The 20349-nt window shown below is 35.0% G+C and overlaps 2 protein-coding genes across 3 annotated transcripts; both read left to right on the top strand.

Moving 5' to 3' along the window:
• Positions 1-1211: 1211 nt before the first annotated feature.
• On the top strand, positions 1212-9113 carry LOC125820702 (chaperonin CPN60-like 2, mitochondrial). Its single transcript, XM_049500123.1, has 18 exons — positions 1212-1370; positions 1470-1491; positions 1662-1793; positions 2449-2608; positions 2849-3024; positions 3720-3815; positions 3907-4011; positions 4367-4453; positions 5229-5318; positions 6401-6481; positions 6561-6629; positions 6716-6793; positions 7116-7211; positions 7294-7393; positions 7463-7566; positions 7660-7765; positions 8533-8611; positions 8691-9113. The coding sequence occupies exons 1-18, from the start codon at positions 1333-1335 to the stop codon at positions 8791-8793; spliced, it is 1722 nt and encodes a 573-aa protein (XP_049356080.1). The 5' UTR covers positions 1212-1332; the 3' UTR covers positions 8794-9113.
• Positions 9114-10297: 1184 nt separating this feature from the next.
• LOC125820752 (DUF724 domain-containing protein 2-like) lies at positions 10298-19222 on the top strand. Of its 2 annotated transcripts, XM_049500176.1 has the most exons (6): positions 10298-10978; positions 12495-12692; positions 16897-17049; positions 17343-17403; positions 17472-17585; positions 18446-19222. In XM_049500176.1, the coding sequence occupies exons 1-6, from the start codon at positions 10430-10432 to the stop codon at positions 19096-19098; spliced, it is 1728 nt and encodes a 575-aa protein (XP_049356133.1). In that variant the 5' UTR covers positions 10298-10429; the 3' UTR covers positions 19099-19222. The 2 variants fall into 2 exon arrangements, with proteins under 2 accessions (XP_049356133.1, XP_049356134.1); XM_049500177.1 differs by lacking the exon at positions 12495-12692 and having other exon boundaries at positions 10413-10978.
• Positions 19223-20349: the final 1127 nt, after the last annotated feature.

Consider the following 20349-nt stretch of genomic DNA (forward strand, 5'->3'; position numbering starts at 1 on the left):
ACTTTTTTTTTTGTGAAAGCAAACATCTTCAATTTCTATTTCTAATTATAAATATAAACAACCAACATTATAAGCAAATAAAATATTTCCTTTTTTGAGTTTAAAAATATTGTTTTTTAAAAAGGGAGCAAATCAACCATGAGACGAGGAAAACAAGAGTTTTTGGCCAAAAATCATCCTTAAAGTATCATTCTTTGCAGAAAATATCCTTCAAGTATTTAAAAGTGAACAATTTTCATCCTTCTGTTAGATATCGTCAAAAACTAAGTGATCCTACTGATCAGTTCACGTGATTATCAACAAATGTTTTCCTGCAAAATTTCATTACCTACAAGTTTCTGAAAAAAATATTTAAAATCTTAGACACCATTGCTTACTGAAACAAAAAATGTTTGGAAGGTGTGAGGATACACAATATGCTCTTTTTCTCATTTAGTAACGGAAATAAGCTGAACTTAATTATCTTTACCTTTTTCAAAGCAAAACTCTATTTAGATCAATAAATTTTTGGGCCAATCTAATATTGGGTGATCAAAATATTGTTTATGTCTCGCATTTGAGTTTCATTCTACATTATTAGAAGCGAAAGTCTCAAACAAATGCCGCTTCTAGCATATTCAATTGAGATGAAACATATTTCAACTAATAATATTTTTAATATCAAATTACATGAAAAATAAATGAAATAAACTGTCCAATTAACAGATTTTGCATAATGCTAAACTCAATTACCGAAAAAGTTCACAATAGTATTTTTGGGATGGCCCAGTGGTTTGGACTTGGGAGTTGAAACTTCCATGTCGGAGGTCTCAAGTTCAAACCCCCTTAAAATTACGAAGGGATAACTTGATTTTTGTGGGATATGTTAGTTTTCTGATAAATTCAAGTAGAAGGATGAAAATCGTTCACTTTTAAATATTTGGAAAGATGTTTTCTGCTAAAAATAATACTTTAAGGATGTAGTTTAATAAATTTAAGTAGAAGGATGAAAATCGTTCACTTTTAAATAATTGAAGGATATTTTCTGCTAAGAATGATATTTAAGGCTATAGTTTAAATTTGGGATATAGTTTAAATGATTTTGGCCAAAAACTCAGAAAACAACCATACATACAAGAATATTTTAATGTAACCAAATTTGAAAAAAAATAGTGCTAAAATAATTAAAAATAAATTTAGAATTAAGAGAACAGGAATTCTTAAACCATAAACCCTACAAAAAGCATTTTAACACGAAGCAGAGAGAACGTGGAGAATTCCCTGTCAAGTCTGCTACTTCCGGCAGGTCCATTCTCCCATTTCCTCTCACTTTCACACTGTTCGCTTGGGGCAATGTTCAGAGCTGCTGCAGCTGTTGCTTCATCAATCAGGTATTTACTATTTTGTCGCAATTTTGCTTCTCAAACACTTTCCCGATTCAATACACGGAACACAAAGTTCACTAACACTTAAACATTGCTTATTGTCAGGTCCTCAACTTCCAGGAAATTGGTAAAAATCCATTCTAGTATGATTGTAATTGGAATATTTTACTATATTCTCGATAATGCTCGGTGTAATTTTGACTTTGGGGACTAGAATTTGTTTCAGAACAATTGATTGAGTCAATGGGATGTATTTCATTTATGGCTGATTTAATTGATTTTTGATTTGTGGTAAAGGTTTCTAGTAGGATTATTTCTAGCAGAAATTATGCTGCCAAGGATATCAGTTTTGGTAGCCACGCACGGTTAGCTATGTTACAGGGGGTTAATGAGCTTGCAGAAGCTGTAAAAGTCACTATGGGACCAAAGGTAATTAGGATTTATGTTATGCATCTCTTGATCTGTTGCTTATAGAATTGGTCACTGATATTGTATACTAGGAAGACAATTTGAATTAGATCTTAATATTAATTGGAAAAAGGAAACTAACTAATCAGAGATGTTACCAATATGAAATGTATGATACTGATTATGGAGCTTCGCATTTCCCTTTTGGTTTTTACACTCTCTTACATTTATACTCAATATGAACACTTGACGAGGAACACATTCATATACTTGAAAATGTTTCTTGTTTTGGAGTACTTGGTGAAGAACAAAGCCATATTGGACAGAACAGGATAGACTTTTGAGTTTCAGTTTTCAGCAGTGATTTGTGGAGGAAACTTTTCGAACGTTCCTTTTTATTCACAGACCCAAAAAAGGATGCAAAAAGGTGCTTACTTAGGTTACCAATTTTAATTTATTGGGTAAAAGATGTTATAGCCCTAGAGGGTGCTAGGATTTCAGTTATCTCCATCACCATTTTCTTCTGAAAGGTTCAACATGCTGTAAATGACTTTTCCTCTAGATTTAAATGAATAATAGCTCGATTATTGCATTTCACAAGGTCTCTTGATTGAAAAGAATAACTTGAGTCATCATCATACTGAAGACAATTCTTCGTCTTTTTGACACAATCCAGGGACGTAACGTGATTATAGAGAAAAACCCCGGGAATCCCAAGGTCACAAAGGATGGTGTCACTGTAGCCAAAAGCATCAACTTTAAGGAAAAGGCAAAGAATGTGGGAGCTGATCTTGTGAAGCAGGTTGCTAATGCTACTAATTCAGTTGCTGGAGATGGTAAGATCTCAACTTTGGATTAGCTTATTTGTGAATCATAATAAATTTGTTAACTTGCAGTAGATATTTTTCCATGGTAAAGGAACTTTTTATATTCATCGCTATCTGTTTCCTGAAAAGAGATCTTTAGTGATATCACAGTTTTGAATCTTTGAGGTGCACTTTTTGAGTACGATGGTTGTAGCTTGTGGGGTCAAGCTTTTCACAAATTTGTCTAAATTGAATGTCATGTGGCAACAGGTACCACCTGTGCAACTGTGCTTACTCAGGCAATTTTCACAGAAGGTTGCAAAGCTGTTGCTGCCGGTGTAAGCGTGATGGATTTGCGTAATGGTATTAACATGGCCATTGATGCTGTTGTTGCTGACTTGAAGAGCAGAGCAGTCATGATTAGCACTCCGGAGGAGATTACACAGGTGAAGGGTTAATGGAGATTCGGACCAACTTGTATCATGCTATGGACAAACACATCAATCAATCAATCAATAGACTAACCCCAAATGCTAACTACTTGTGATACGGGATACCAAACTAGATGGGGCTGTGGAGAAACACACAAGTCATAATCTGAACATTATTTAAGCCTGCTTTCTGCAAGTCATAATTCAGTTTCAGACAAAACCACTTCACCAGACTGATCCCACCAGTCGTTATTTCTTTCCCATTTTCAATTTTCTGGTTCAAGTTGTGGTTTTGGTTCTTCATTTTGCCAAACTGACTTGTCAACTGGGAAAAAATCATCTTTCTGAAAATACGATGAGATACTTTTTTCTCTTTCCATCATTTTTTTGTTGCTGCTTTCGTTTTCCCTTTTTACATTTTCCTTTTACTTGAGAGAACAATGCCTTCATTTTCTTTTCCTTACGTTGGAGCTAAAACCAGGTCTTTACAAGTTATGATCAACAATGATGCTGTAATTCAAATTTAACTGCATGACATGTGAAGCGAACTAGTTTACGAACACCTGTAAATTTGTGCATTCCTTATAACTTATGTAAGAAGACTTATTGAAGGCTAGTGCTGTTAACTGAGAAAAACAAATTTGGAGTTCTTACATGTTTTCCCCCCCTAAATGGTCCCCCTTTTGAGGATGATATCTTACTTCGCATAGGTGGGTACTATATCTGCAAATGGTGAACGTGAAATTGGGGAAATAATTGCTCGAGCCATGGAAAAAGTTGGGAAGGAAGGAGTTATTACTGTTGCGGTAAGTATTGCTGATATTAGTGTTTCTGATACAAATGCACTGACAACTATTTAAGCTTGAAATTGAAATCTCATATATTTTGAATTAACAGGATGGAAATACCTTAGATAATGATTTGGAAGTGGTGGAAGGAATGAAGCTTGGCCGTGGTTATATATCTCCTTATTTTGTCACGGACGAGAAGACTCAAAAATGTGTATGTAATGTTTCTACTACTGAGAATTTTCTTAATTGGGGACTTGGGAGGTTTAGATGTTTAAGTGTAGACTGAAATTTCTAAAAAATGTCTGGCCAGTGGCTTGTTCATGTAGAGCAATCGCTTAATGATGTAGATGCTAGAAACTTTCATTATTACTGCAGAAGAACCTTCTCATTATTTTCCCCAAATCTTTCCATTTCATAGTGGCAATTGGCAACATTTCCTGATTTGTTCCTAACTTGCAAGTCAGAAAGTAGTTCTGTCAGCTAATGCATATGCGACGCAACTATCTCTATATCTTGTATCAACCTATAAAGTTCATAACATGATATTATGACTTGCATGTAAACAGGAATTGGAAAATCCATTGATCCTTATTCATGACAAGAAAATCTCAGATTTGAACTCGCTTGTGCGGATATTGGAGCTTGCTCTTAAGGTAATTAGTATCTTCTAAGAGCTTATGTTTGCATGTTTTTTTTGGATAACTGATCTTATTTCACCAACACTCATGACACATGTCTTTTCCTTTTTCTTCTTCTTTTCTGGGATAAAGGAGAGCTTTATTGATTAAAAAAAAAAAAAGCAAAGAAATATGACGCTTTAAAAAAGGGAAAAGAGTTTGAAAAATACTCCAACTTTGGCCGAAATTGCTGTTACGATACCAAACTTTATGGAGGACCTTTTACCCCCTTGCACTATTTAATAGTGTATTTTAAAGGTATATGTGCCCACGTGAACACGTTAATATTTATAATGATGCAATATTTATGATGTCCACGTGGGCACATATATACCTTTAAAATACACTATCAAATAGTGCAGGGGTAAAAGGTCCTTTCCAATGTTCGGTATTGTTACAACAATTTCGGTCAAAGTTCAGATATATTTCAGACCTTTTTCCCTTTAAAAAAACAGTTATAATTCACCATGGTGAGGAGAAAAAGTCCTGGTAAGAAAATGGCAAATGCTGAAAAAACAGCTTAATGAACCATTTTATAAAGGGAGCTTTCCTGCCATGTTGCATGGCTGTAAGTGCCACATCCCAGAGAGGCTGTTACTTTGTTAGGACAAAATATGTCTGTGTAAGACTGTAAGTTACAAATGTTGAATAATAGCTGCAGAAGTAAATATCTGTGAAAATGGAAAGGAATTGTTCTTTTGCAATAAATGTACAATAATCATCGCAATATTGTTTTCTATCTATATTGTAGAGAAGGAGGCCTCTGTTAATCGTTGCTGAAGATGTGGAAAGTGATGCATTAGCTATGCTTATCCTAAACAAGCATCGTGCTGGGATTAAGGTATTGAATTCTCTAATTGTTTTTGTTTTTTATTATCATGTTTCAGCATATAAATTTGAGGATCATTTTCCTGTGTGTTTTGTAATTAATCCCCATGCTCATACCCAGAATGTCTTTTATTTTCAAGTTACTTGTAGGTTTTCTATTTAATGCTGTCTTTTTGGGGTTAATAGAAGAGCCAACTTTGGCCTAGTTTTCGTTTTTTATTATACTGTTTCAGCATATAAATTTGAGGATCATTAGTCTGCACATTTTTGCAATTACTCCCTGTTGATTAGATACGATAAGTGATAATATTAACCATGGGAACGGAAACACCTGTATACACTAGATCTGGTTATGGTTGATTTGAAGAAGTCGGTTTCCGAAAAAGCCATTGAGGCTTTCTCCCAAGGGGGAGATGGTGTCCTTCGATACCAAGGTCAGTTATGTGTCCCGAATGTTGATGAGTATACCAAAAAGTAGAGAGAATCTACGTCAAACCATGGTTCTCTATAAAAGACACCCAAACATCTATACAAGAGGGAACTACAATTGTGCACCAAAAAGTAGTCAAAGGACAAAAAAGGCTATTTCTCAAGTGTGCAAACTCATTTTCGATCACCTCAAAAGCTCTCATATTTCTCTCGTTCCATATAACACACATAAGAGCTAATGGATCAACCTTCCATGCGTTTTGCCTTCTACATCAACGTCTTCCAGCCCAACTGTGCAGAACATCTCTAACGGTACCCGTTATTACCCATTGTACACCAAATTAATTCAAAAGCACCCTCCACAAACTCGATGCCACTCTGTAATGCCCTAATAAGATGATCAACTTCTTCACCCGAATACGTGCACATAAAGCATGAGCTAACATGAGTGATATTTCTCTTCCTTTAAGTTCTCAGCTGTCAGAATCACTCTCCTCTCTGGGCCCCCAGGGATCCAGATCGAAAGATATGGAAAAGGAATCTCCTCCTCACGAGCAATCTCTGATAGAGAGATTTGACAGTAAACAAACCATTGCTCCTCAAGGTTGTGCCTGATTTGCTTGTAGAGTAACTTCCTGTTGATACCCAGAATTTCATGTATTTTAGGTATGTGCCATTAAAGCTCCTGGTTTTGGGGATAATAGAAGAGCCAACTTGGAGGACCTAGCAGTTCTTACTGGAGGAGAGGTAAGATACCCGTTTCATGCCTTAATTTATTGTTGGTTTATCACTATAGTTTCAAATTCTTAATGTTTTGTTTGTACAGGTCATTAGTGAAGAACGTGGTTTGGATCTGAACAAAGTTCAATTTGATATGCTTGGTACTGCCAAAAAGGTTCATATATTCACTATTCAGTATTATTTTGCATCAATTTGAAGTGTTATATACATGCATAATATACAACTCATTTTTTTGAGCAGGTTACTGTTTCCCTTGATGACACCCTAGTTCTGCATGGAGGTGGGGACAAAAAGCTAATTGAAGAAAGGTGTGAGCAGGTAGAGATGCTTTATCCCCTTCTTTCATTTTATTGTATTTTGAAAATTACTGTGGGTGTTGAACCTATTTCCTTTGTCTCTAGTCTCCTACTTTGTCATACCTTCGAAGAGCCGAGATGTCATTCTGTCGTATATTTTGTATTTTCCCGTTGAATGAATTTACTCTGTTTTTATTTCAAATTCTTATGTGGAAGGTCTGAATTCCTTGTGGGCATATCTGGAATAGAGAGTCATTAATTTTGTAGAGTTTTTTGGTTAGTGTCATTGAAAATGCATGTTTCCCCGGTGAGTAAACATTGACAAGTTGTGCATCTCTGAACAGCTAAGGATAGCCAAGGAAAAAAGTAGTGCCATGTTTGATAAGGAGAAAGCTCAAGAGCGTTTGTCAAAGCTATCTGGTGGTGTTGCTGTTTTCAAGGTATATTCCTCAGGGTTTGAGCATCCTCTGTTTGCATTTAGTTACACTCTCTGCGTCCTAATTGGATTGTACACTATTTCAGGTCGGTGGGGCCAGTGAGGCGGAAGTTGGGGAAAGGAAAGATAGGGTTACAGATGCCTTAAATGCAACAAGAGCTGCTGTGGAAGAGGGCATTGTTCCAGGTAGGTTATTTTGTTTAATGAATTGTCTCTTCTTCTGTTGACCTGAAAAACACAATGTTGTTTCCTTAGGTGGTGGTGTTGCTCTCCTATATGCAACCAAATGTCTAAAAGGCCTTCAGACTGCAAATGATGGCCAAAAAAGGGGAGTTGAGATCATTGAGAATGCTCTGAAGGTTCACATCACCTAGACTATGTTCTTTTTGTACTAGTTTCTCTCCAATTGGTTAGTTTCTGTTTTGACATGGGAATTATTTGCCACTTCACAGGCACCTACTTTTACAATAGCTTCAAATGCTGGCGCAGACGGTGCCTTGGTTGTAGGCAAGCTCTTAGAACAAGATGATCTGAATCTAGGATATGATGCAGCTAAAGGTTTGTGCTCTCACATCTCTTTAACTCAGTTTGTCTGATCGCATTGTGGAAGTGTTGCCTAATATTCGTGAAATGAATTTGTTTGGTTAACTATTTATATATGAAAACAATATCTATTTGTTCTACCTAAATGGTAGCTTCATTTATATTGGATCTTCAAGACACATTAAATAAAATCCACCTTTCTCTCTCTCTGAGTGAATGACTCAGTTGGGAGTGCAAACCATTTAATCTTTGAGTTGATTTCCAGCATCAGATAATTTTTTTTTGGAGATTGTAATTGTACATTCAGAAACTATAGAAACTGGACTTTAAATTATTCTAGAACTCTTTAAAGGAAGTTGTAAATAAAAAGTTGTTTCAAAATTATACTTGTCTCATCTGAAATGGGACATCAGAAGTCAGAACTGCTATATCCTAATTGTAGAGAACTTCCCCCTAAACTTTATACTACCTGGGAAGAGTTCATTTCTTAGTTCTTGGGAACAGTACATTTATGGAATTTTAGTTTGTCTGTTGTCTGTGCATATAGTGTCTTTTTCCAGAAAATGCCCTCTCTGAAAGAGTTGCAATCTGACAGCTGCATCTACTTTTTTGTTGCTAAATTTTCACGCTGTTCTAATATATGATTGAGAAATCTATATGTATGCTTCTTAATGGGCATAGAGTACTTAAAACGGCTATATCAAGTTTTATTATGGTTCAATTAGCTGCTATTAACTCGTATTTCTGTACAAACACATGTTCGTTCTCTTTTGCATAAGCAGGTACGTACCTACACATGGTGAAGGCTGGAATTATTGATCCCGTGAAAGTAGTTAGAACAGCATTAGTGGATGCTGCCAGGTAAGGATCATAACATGTTCCAGTAACATTGGATAAATCTCTCACTTATATTAACAGAGACTGGCAATATATACTGCAGCATCTCTTTGCTATTGACGACGACTGAGGCTGCCATTGTGGACCGTCAAGGAGAGAAAAACCCACTTGCAAACCGTATGCCAAACATGGGTGGTATGTACTAATTTAGAGAACACAGATGAAGCGGTTGATGATCGTGCTGTGGCTGTGTGAGGAAGCAATCCTAAGGCGTTTCACGCATGGTCCCTTCATATAAGTTTTAGTTTTTTTGAATCTTAAATGGTTTCTTAGTAATTGATTAGGAAGTTATGTGAATTCACCACAAACATTGAAGAAATTGTTAATTATCCCAATTCCCAGTGTATTAAAAGTTTTTGTATGGGATTACTGGATAACTCAAGGTCTCATTGACCTCTTACTAGCCATGCCCAGAAAGAAAATAATTCGCTGCTACTATTTATTTGCAGTGTGTATTACCAGTTGGTTCGAGCTCAAAGCAATAAATTCAGTTGAATTCTCTATATCATGTTATCAACCACGTAAGAGATTGTAAATTGTACAATATTTTAGCTCGATTGAAATTAACTATCAGTTGAGTGATCGTATGAGAAGTAAATTCAAAATATATTTGCTCTACGTAGAAATACTATGAGAAATGACTTTATTTAAATTTTAATAATATATTGATTAAACCAACACCACACGAAAGAGATGACAAATAAAGAGATCATTGTATTGAGAAGTTATGAAAGCGAAGATTGTCCATGTTTTTATTTTATTTTGCTAATCAATAGAATTGTAGTAATTAATTTATAGTAGCATTACTTTTTACAAATAGAATAGTAGTTGATTAATACTCCTTGCCCCATTCAATTTAAGTATCTTTGTTTAAAATGAATTCCTCTATTTATATTAATTAACTTTCTAAAAATTATTACATGTCGGTTTTTTAAAACGACAAGATTTAAAAGGAAGTTTTAGTCCTCTTTAATTTAAAATTAAAAGGTCAAAAAAGTTTCATTTTATTATAAACTTCATATTTATAGAAAGAGTAACAGAATTTAAGTTTTGCTTAAATGAAACTAATGTCACATAAACCCATGTGTCCCAAATTAATAAAATTGACAGAACACATTGACATTTCCTTAAATATATCATTATATTTTATTTGTCCATTTGAACTACAACATGTTCTAATTAAGCACGTGAAAGATAATAAAATATTTCTATGGACATTTTTGAATAAAATTTGAAAAAAAAAAGTTTTGTCTATGTTATAGCTTCTTAAGCACACATTATATAGATTAGTTAATGTGATTAATTCATTAAAACATAACATATATAGTTCGTTAAATATTTATTGAAGATAAAAGCATATTACGAACCTTCTCTCAAACATAAGAGATCAATTTTTGTCATTTTCTCTTCTATTTTGAGGGTAGTTCCCGTCAAATCTAACGGATAGAGTTCAATAAATATTTTATCGGAGACTAAGAATGTTAAGTTTTGACAAACTTAAAAGGATCAAAGTTGCTAAATTCATACTTAATGGACCATTTTAAAGTGTATATTAAGGGACTTATGTTGAACATACACTCAAACATAAGGGACCATTCTTGTCATTTTCTTCACATTATATAACACAGGATTCTTTACACATGGAGCTCTAGAACCCGCCAATTTCCTGAATTTCCAATGTTCTTAACAAAACCCAAACCCTGCCTCTGCACAAAGTACAAAAAATCTGTATAACTCCGCCGGAAAAATTCACCAACGGCGGCGGCGGCGACGACGACGAAGATGATAATCGAGAAAGTGGAATTAGGAACGGTGAATGCATCAGCATCACCGGCTTACAAATCGCCCTTCACCATCGGCGATGAAGTCGAGGTTAGTAGAGAGGAAGTGGGTTATAGTGGAGCTCGCTACGAAGCCGTCATTGTTGAACCATGGAAGCCAGCGGCTCCGTCTCCGTACCCTAAAAGCGAAAATAAGAAAAGGGGTTTTTGGGTTCAGTACAAGCATTTGTTATCTGACAAAGGTGAATCGGTATCTAAACGCGAGTTCGTCAGAAAACAGTCCCTTATACGACCCGCACCACCGGTTGCGAAGTGGGATCAGCGGCGGTCTTTTCGAGTGGGCGATGTTGTTGATGCATTTCATCTTGCAGGGTGGTGGCCTGGGGTTGTTGTTTCAATTGTTTGGGATGATGGTGATAATAATGGTTGTAGGTTCCGGGTTGCTTTCAAGGACCCGGATGAGGAGATTGAATTTTCTGAACATGACTTGAGGTTTCATCTGGATTGGGTTGGTGGAAATTGGGTCCGTCCTGAGCCGCCACATGAAAAGGTACTCCCTTTGTACCATTTTTTTTTAATTATAAGAATGGTGCATGGGTTTGCACACACCTCGACTAGTTCCACGGGATAACAGATAAGAAGAAATCATGTAGTGTTTTTGTTTCTGTTGGGATTTGAAACTGAGACCTTGTCGAATGCCACATCCATTTCTGCTTCGGTTCATTCAAATGCGTTAACTTGGGACAGGGGGAGTAATAAGTTTACCTTCAATTTGCTTGTGTTTATTTAAGATCAACTTGGCCAGAACTTTGAACTAAATAGCAAAGTTTTGTTCATACTGTTTTTATGCAAGGGAGTTGGATTTTTACTTATTCCATGCAACAATTTTTCTTATATATGAACATGGAATCTTAGTAAAAAAATTCACTAATTTGAAAAATGACAACCAGTTCGAAGACAATTTTGATTATGTATTGTATGGTGTTCTTACTAGGGTGGTTGATGTGTTTCCTTGTATGTGCTGGGTGGACACTTCTCTGTTATTTACTCTATATCGTGCACTTTCTCAACGCTAGATATGATTTTGCATTTGCATTAATAGATTGTTCAGCACACTCTATCTGCTTATGCATCCAGTTATAAAGTAGTGTGAATCAACTTGGAGCTCAAAGTCTTGGTCACTGGTAGCTAGTGTATATTTGTTATTGTTGAGTCCCACGTCGGTGCGACGAGTTGAAATGGGCCTCTGTATTATAGGTCTTGAGCAATTTTAACCTATTGAGCTAACTTTTAGGGTTGAGTTAGGCCCAAAGTCATTTTCTTTATGATGGTATCAGGGCTAGACCCATATCAATTCATGGTTTACTGATGTTGGCCCCCATATTAAATTGCCCACACTCCAGATGTCCAGTCTTGGGTGTGAAAGGATGTTGAGTCCTACATTTGTGGGCTGAGGAGAAATTGGTTATGATCTTGGGCAATCCTCACCTCTTGAGCTAGCTTTTGAGGTTGAGTTAGGCTCCGTGTCCATTTCTTTGTCAGTTAATATGTATTGATTGGACCTCCCATATCATTGATAACGATCCTTATGCCCATATTGTGTCAAAAATATCTTTATGTTCCTTATCTTCACAGTTTAATTAGTGCAATGATTAGTTTGCTTGTCCAGTATATGCTTCAGGTAGAATAGGTCATTTTGTCTTGAAGAATATCACTTGCTAGTATGATGGTGGAGCATGTAATTGTTGGTTTGCATGACGTTGATAATAATATCTAAGTTCATCATGTTCTAGCCTAATTATTTACCTGCTCTAAGTTCAATGGATATCCATCTGTTTTAATAATGAGGTTATGTCCAAATTTTGGGAGTAGTTGTCTATTGTGAGATAACCACAGTTTGGCTAAAAAATTGAAATGTACGGTATAATTTCCCGAATTTTTGATATGTTTTCCTATCACGATGTCTTGGAGATGCCATTGTACATCTAATTTTTCCCGGTTTTATTTATTCAAAGCTTTTCATCATTAGGTAATATAATCACTTACTCCTGTGTCAATTGTATCAGATGTCTCTTCAATTGGGAACTCCAAGTCCTACATTAAATCATATGATCAAGGGAACAACCTCTTCTAAGATGAAACTGGAAACAGATACTAGGACTGATGAGGTACGGCCTCCGAAGAAGTTAAGAAGTAGAAAACATATTGTAGAAGCTTTGAAGAATCAAGAATTACCTAGGCCTTTTGTATCTGGGAAGGCATTTGTAAGTGGCTTCTACCATCTTATGGCTCGCTCATGCTTTTTACTTCTGATGTTTTGAATGATAATTCTTTTTGAACTTCTGTAAGTCTTCTATCATTTATTTCCTTTGATAACTGTTTTGTCCGGGCTAGCTTGTCGTACCTCGACTTTTTTCATGGGTTACCTCCCACTAGCACATGAATTGGGTAATTTTGTCCACCGAGGCTTGGATAGATGGGAGGAAATCACCAATGTTGTTGCCTCTGCTGCGATTTGAACCCGAGACCTCATGATTGTTAATCCACATCATTGAGTGCAATCCTCATGGTAGCCTACTTCATTGAGTGCGGTCCCCATGGTTCTTAACCCACTTCATTTATTTTAATGTTGTTTTCAAATAGAATTCGTTATTGTAAATACTACTAATAATATTTATCAGTGGTTGTTTGCAGAGGTAAATGTTTATCATGATTTAGGTTTTTGGTCAATCTTGCTTATTTTAATTTTGTCCATAAACACTAATTTGTATTGTAATTAGGTTTATGAGTTATATTTGGAGTATCCAAATGGTGGTGGTGGTGGGGTGTGGGGTGTGGGGGGTCCAAAATAAACTTTGAGGCTACCCAAAAAAAGAAGAAGAGAAAGAGCCAAACTAAGACGAACTAAGATAAATTCGATACATTTCTCAATGTTGTACAATCAGTTCCATTGTAAAGCTTTAAAATTTTAAAGGATAAAGCCAAAAATTAAGTAACTAATATACGATTATGAACATTTCTAGAAGTTCAAAGTCAATTTCATTCTCAAGTGCACATCCAATTACTGCATATTTTGTTATGTATAGACCTCATTTCCGCTACCAACTTATTTGTTCCCATAGCAATATACTATAAAAAATTCATCTCCGAAAAATATATCTTTGTGTTTACACTTTTGCATCTAGCCAAACTCATATGCTCAAACTGATCATGAAAACCATACTCCTGAAAAGCATCTAGCCAAACTCATATGCTCAAATTGATCATGAAAACTATTAACTTCATAGCTATGAGGACTAAGATATTATCCCAAAAATCTGCCTTCCAACCCTGTACCTAAGATAAGACTGTGTGTCAAAGTACTCTTATACATGAGCAATTTAATATTACATAAATGTACCTTGCATTTTCCTTTAGCCCCATTTCCATATGCATATTCTTACTTCCCGCTGTGCTATATGTGGCATCATATATTCCATCTTGCATCCCTAATAATATAAAGATTTTACAAATTAAAAACCCGATGCTCCATAATGTCCAGAGGAAACTTGTCTGAAAAAATTGATGTTCCATAAAAGCCAAAGAACATTCTTACACCCATTGTCCCATTCTATTAAATCTTAGTGTACAAGGAAAGTTATTTTTTCTAGGAAAATGTTGATACTATATTTTTTTTGTTTCTACATGTTGCGTTCACTCACACACTTAATTATCCTTCTTGCTCATCATGGTAATAAACTAATCAAGTTATAAAAGATAAATACATAGACAAAAGACAAAAGATCTGGACAATTCCAAAGTCCACTAAGGATTTGCTCTACAGCTGGAAGGAGATAGGAAGAAGGGAGTCAAATGAAGATTGGTGGGAGTTAATCCCAGCCTGCATCTGGTGGTCCCTATGGAAAGAAAGGAACGGAAGATGCTTTGAGGATAAGAGAAACAACATCCAGAAAATTAGAATGAATTGTCTTAGTCTTTTGTACTTTTGGTGTAAACAAGATATGATGGGGGATATAGAACTTTTTGATGACTTCATAGGTAATTTGTAATCTCCCATAGGGTAGTTTGATATGCTCTGATGAGATTGTAAGTGACCTATGCTCATCATTTATTTGATGATGAGCCTTTTGTGAATACACTGTTACCTTTATCTCAAAAAAAAGAATTTATGCGCCATAACCAAGTTTTTCATGAAAAGGGTCGGATGATACCTAATGCACTTTAGAATCAACCAAGAGAAAACAAAAAACCCACTCTAACAACACATAACTACATGGTACATACTATCTTGTTTTCATCTTCTTACTGCCTTCAATCCTCAGACTTGTGAAGATTAATGTAATTACTTTGTACTCTTCTCTAGACTTTATTGTTGTCTTGTCTCCATCTGGACACCACCCTCATTTCCTTGCGAGAAGTTTAAAAATGGAAGTTTTTGCTACAATTCTTCAGGATGCTGTGAAAAACTAAATAAAAGGAAATTTTAGCAACGACAAATATTTTACAGAAACAAATTTCCCAAAAATAAAGTTAATTAGTTATTTAGTATTAGTACTAATAAGCATGCAATGACCATCATAAAGAACCTACAAAGACACATCAAGGTTTGAGATGACCACCCTTTCGAATTACAACATTTGAAAGATAACTAACTAACCCAAAAATAGCTACAATAGATTGCTGGTATAGTTTTGTACGGAACTTTGTTGCAATGCATTTTGTGCTGTATCTGCAAAGAAGGAAAAATTGGTCAAATTTACATCCATGGAAAACTTAATATATCCCAAATCAGCAGATTAAATTAATGACAACCCTGCAAAAGAAGCAGAAGGTTGTGAAACGGGCAATTTCAACTTTCACTGAATAAAGACGTTCCGGATTTCAAACATATTTAAGAGGAGGCTGTGAAAAGTTAAAAGAAAACGAGCAAGCAAACTACTTTCATTGAATAAAACGTTTGATCTTACGTTTGGATTTTTATGCGTATCATAATTATCCTTATTGAGCAAACTCATTAGCTCTGGCTTAGATAGTTTGTATAGTTAGCCAGAGATTTTTTTGTAAGCTCAAATGTCATATCTTGTAAATTTTGCATCTTCCTGATGCTGTTATTAATACCACTTATCTTATCAAAAAAAAAAAAAAGGGATGGTTCTTTTGGTTTTTGAAGAAGTGTCTTTTATATTTGTAAAATAGTATAGTAGATAAATAGGGGAAATAGGATTAAAGCCAAAAATTGACAAAAGAAGATAATTGGGTTTCTTGCTTAATGAAACGTGCCATGTCACCAGTTTTATGTCCTACAATTATATATTTATATGATTGAGGATCCTGTCTTAAATAACAAGGATATAAAGGACTTCTAAACCTTATTGATTTCTATGCTGTCTGCATGTTTCATTGCTTTCTCCGTTCAAGAATAGCTGATACAACATACTTATTTGCGATCTTTGGAACACCCAGGAAAATGTAACTTGTGGGAAGCATTCAGAAGTTAGTTTTTGTCAGAACAAAATTGGTTTGTCAATCTTTCTTTTAGTTTGTCAACTGTGAAAAAGAGACATTTTCGCTATTGCTTGAGCAACCCAAAAGGACTTTAAAGGAGGTTGTTTTTATGTTCCATTGAATTGATTCTCCTTTCATTTTCTCTTGTTCTGGTTAGGGTTTCAGTGATTCTAGTCCTTGAGCTAAACGACGAGTGTGTTGAGAAATTTGACATTTCTACTTCAGAACCTTCAAGCATTAAGAGAACATGAAAAGTTGAACTACTGTTAGTTTTTTCTACATTGTACCCAGCAATTTTTTCTCTATGAACCTTCTCTTTTAGATCCTGCTTTCCCTTTTTGTGAAAACTATATGTCTCTGTGCTGAAGGGAATGAGATTCCCGAATATCTGTTTTTTCCTGCCTGTTCTCTCCATTCTCTTGGTACAAACTGAATGTCTGATTTTTCTCTTTCCCAGCTCACTGAAAAATTAAAAGAAACAAAGAGATTAGATCCCCAAATATTGTGACTTGAAGAACTAATTTTGCTTCTTAAATATACTTCAATAATCTTCCTTTTTTTTACCCGTTCCTAGGAACTCCCGGCCTTTTGTCCCTTGGTGACACGAAGCCACAACCTTAAGGTTGGAGGTGGAAGGTGCTTACCACCTAAGCAACCCACTCTTGTCAACAACAGACAACAACAACCCCCTCTTGTCATACTTCAATGATCAAGTTCTGTGGTTTATTCTATGTTAAATTGAACTTCACTGGCTACTGATACTTTCAGTTTGTTTATCAACTTTGTTAGAATTTTCAGAGTATAACCTAATCAGCATTGTTAATAAATGACTGTTTTCATCTGTGTTGAAGCAAAAGTTGTTGGTTTACATACCTATGTATCTCTGTATTGGGGTTGTAATTAGAAAGGGAAACAGTTTGATAGAGCCTGACTCTTTTGGTGGTTTATGCTAAACTTTTGCAGACTAGAAAATCAAGATTACTTGATTTTGTAGAAAACCAAGATTACTTTGAAAGTGTGGTTGATGTGGGAATCCTTTCACCCTGTGTCCAGTCTCTCCAGCACACCGGAGATGAGGATGCAAACCTAAGTGATTTTGAATTTCCAATTATTGAGGTAACTTATTATTATACGGCTCATTCATCTGCATCTAATCTATTATTTAGAATCTGGGAATTGACATTTGCATATGATACTTGGATACCAGAATACCATCACCTAGAATGGTTTGATTCTACCTACAGCATGTGCCTAAATAAAGATTTCAATGATATAAAAGATGTCATTGATTAAAGTCTGAATAATCCATAGGCTTGAGTTTCCTTGCCTTTCTCCTCCATAAGTTCACTTTTCTGTTCATTTCTGATTTATTCTGGTATTTGTTTTCTATTTTATTTTTTGTCATCCAGGGAAGCAGAAAGAGAAGTACCATGGACCTGTCTGCCCATAGATCACTTGCTGTGACACAAGGTAACTGATTTTGGAATAGGGTTTTGTTCACCTGTTGCATCATTGCATAATGTTTTGCTTGATGACAGGTGTGGAGAAACAAGTACTTGAAAGCACTCTCCATGACTCGTTTAATGAACAGAATGCAACAAATCAAGCCGAGTTATCTTCAAGAAAAACTGATGGGATAAATACTTCAGCAGGTAAAACATGCATTTCCAGTGCAATTGTAACACAATATTTCTAGTGTAGTCGTGTATCCTGTTGCAATTGCTAATCTTAATGGTGTTTAGTAATTACTAATTCCTATGTGCTTAGCTTCTTGTTTCAAAGTTTGTGGTTCTCAAGGAAATTTAATTCGAATGCTAATTAAATTATTCCTACTTGTTTTAACTTCTATCTAGATAGCTTAATAACTACTTTTGTTGTACCAAGAGCTATTAAGAACTCCTAGCTGTCTGCATTGTTTGATACTATTAAAATATGAAAGAGATTTATCTAAAACTAAGCGTCATCTATTTCTAAGTGCATGTGTTCACTTACAACAAACTGCAGTTGAACAGAAAAAAATAATATCGAGGTGTTGGTGCAAGACTGAAGTTAGTTATGGATAGGTTTGTGAGTTTGAGCTCATTAGACCTTATAATTCTATACAGGGCTACAAGCTCAACCTTGATATTTTTAAGGACTTGAGAAGGAATTAATGTATTTCTACACTTTCTTTTCCGGATAAGCTAGTCACATTTCAATTATTCATTTTGATATCTTCCTTAAAAAAATATAGTTGGATAGTTAATGTTAAATATTAGATGGAAGCTGACCACTACCAATCAAAGTAGTACTCGAGTGAGGTTCCTAAGCCGTCGAATCAACAACTATCATTTTCATATTCAAACACGGTGATCATTTGAACCATTTTAAAAAATAAAAATGTTGAGACCTGAACTGTTCTGTTTCCATCTAAAAATCTCTTAAGCAGTTGCTTGTCATTTCTGATATCCCGCAGTTCCCTTGTATTTTTTATGTCATGATCAGGTTTGGTTAATCTAGTCATCATTTGCAGGAGCCTCTGCTGCAGCAGTCCAACCATGTGCTGGGACCACTATGCCTGAGATTGAGCCGAGGTTGGTACTACCATTTAAGAAGAACTCTGCTCTTTGGAGAGAATTTGAATCCATGGAAGTATTTAGAAAAATTCTGCAAAATCCACATTTTTCACCTTTAGCACAATATGAGGAGAATAAACGAGAAGAAGTAGCTTTACTGAAGATGACGAAGTATGTTTTTTTTGTTGAGAGGATACCAAAGTTAACCGTTGCTGAACTTAGTAGTTCAGCTCTCATTAGTGAGATGCTGGACACTATCAAGGACTTGGAGGAGTATGGATTTGATCTAATACCGATTGAATGTCATTTGAATGATTTGATGTTGAACAACGAGAAGCAAACTCAGCTCCGAAGCAAGTTGGAAGAAGAGGAGGGTAAACTCAAAACATTCCTTCTTGACAAAGCAGTTGCTAAAAACGAGATTAACAAGATTGCTTTGAAGATAAAGGATCTAGAGAAACAACTTATGTCAGCCAAAACCATGATTGAGACAATGGAGCATCATATCAAGGTATCAGGATCTTTAAAGGGTGACATTTGTGATGACATTCGTCACGCTGAGCGTGATTTTGAAGCAACAGTGGCTTCAGTGAAGCAAATCTTCAGCTGAAAGAGAACTTCACCTTTTGTAAATCTTCATATGAAAGACAACTGATTTCGTCGAAATGTTGGTAAGTTAAGAAATCCTTGCCGATTTCAGTTTTACATAGGAGTAGTATGTTTCTCATTAAAAACAAATTTGGTACAGAACTTCTTAGTTATGAAAACATATTTTGTAAATCAGTTTCGCATGTTTCCTTCTAACGTTGATAAGAGTACTTTTTGAGTTACTTTCTAGAGAAGATTTGTGTAGTCGATGTTAACTTGTTTGGGGTCAAGGCGTAGTTGTTGTTACAGTGTTATTAACTCAGTGTGCATGTGTGTCAAGTGATGACTATTAATAACACTGTAATACTGTCTCTATATAATGGTGTAGTTCAAAATGGGGAACTAGTAACTTGAGCAATGGTAAAAATTTGGGAGGCGAAAGAGATTGTTGTTGTGAGTATATCTATTTTAATTGTGTGACTACTATTTAAGCTTAAAATTGAAATTCATATATTTAAAATTAATAGAACGAATGATATAATTTATTGGGATCCTCCCATTTGTGTATGAGATAATTTAGTACATGCGTAAATTGAATAAGCACTTGGATCTCAAATTTAATCCTTATCGGGTCTTGATGTAGACTTATTGTGATCAAATCTTTGATTCTCTTTCATATCATTTAGTGTCTTATCTTGTTTGTTTGATTTATTTTCAGTTACATATTCATCATATTCTAAGGAAAATTAATTTGTAGAATCAATGTTTTAATGAACATATGTGAATCTTGTTGTCTGATAAATTATGTTTTGACCTTGTTAATGAGTTCATGAATTGTTATGACCGGCTATTTGATATATACATATACAATAAAAGATGGTTTTCTTGATAGGTCATAGAATATTCGGGTTTTTTTTCAATAATTACATGCAAAGCAAAAGTTGGTTTCTAAAGTATTAAGACAATAATAATTTTCACATCAACCTAAGAAAAACAAACCATTATAAACAGGTAACATTGTTTTTCCTCCAATTTTGTCCTGATATTCCTTTTCTTCCAACTTGGCCTTTCTTATTTTTTGGGCTTCACTTTCAAATAATATTTCGTGAGAAGTAACTAAAACTTCTCCTAAATTATTTCTTCTCATCACAATCAATTTCTATTTTTAAATTCTAATTTTTCACTTACATCAAATTCGCCAAACAAAAAGTTATCGAACTGTGTTGCATTGACACGATAAATGAATTAACTCAATTACTAGGTTAACAAACCA

The sequence above is a fragment of the Solanum verrucosum genome, unplaced genomic scaffold (genome assembly GCF_900185275.1).
Source record: "Solanum verrucosum unplaced genomic scaffold, falcon-dt-bn FXZP01000117.1, whole genome shotgun sequence".
In the NCBI taxonomy this organism is placed as follows: Eukaryota; Viridiplantae; Streptophyta; class Magnoliopsida; order Solanales; family Solanaceae; genus Solanum; species Solanum verrucosum.

Coding starts and splice junctions, on each gene's coding strand:
- LOC125820752 (XM_049500176.1), top strand. CDS start 10,430: ATGATAATCGAGAAAGTGGAATTAGGAACGGTGAATGCATCAGCATCA. Junction 12,693..16,896: donor TTGTATCTGGGAAGGCATTT/GTAAGTGGCTTC, acceptor AAACTTTTGCAG/ACTAGAAAATCAAGATTACT. Junction 17,404..17,471: donor ATCACTTGCTGTGACACAAG/GTAACTGATTTT, acceptor GCTTGATGACAG/GTGTGGAGAAACAAGTACTT.
- LOC125820702 (XM_049500123.1), top strand. CDS start 1,333: ATGTTCAGAGCTGCTGCAGCTGTTGCTTCATCAATCAG. Junction 4,454..5,228: donor TATTGGAGCTTGCTCTTAAG/GTAATTAGTATC, acceptor TCTATATTGTAG/AGAAGGAGGCCTCTGTTAAT. Junction 5,319..6,400: donor AGCATCGTGCTGGGATTAAG/GTATTGAATTCT, acceptor CATGTATTTTAG/GTATGTGCCATTAAAGCTCC.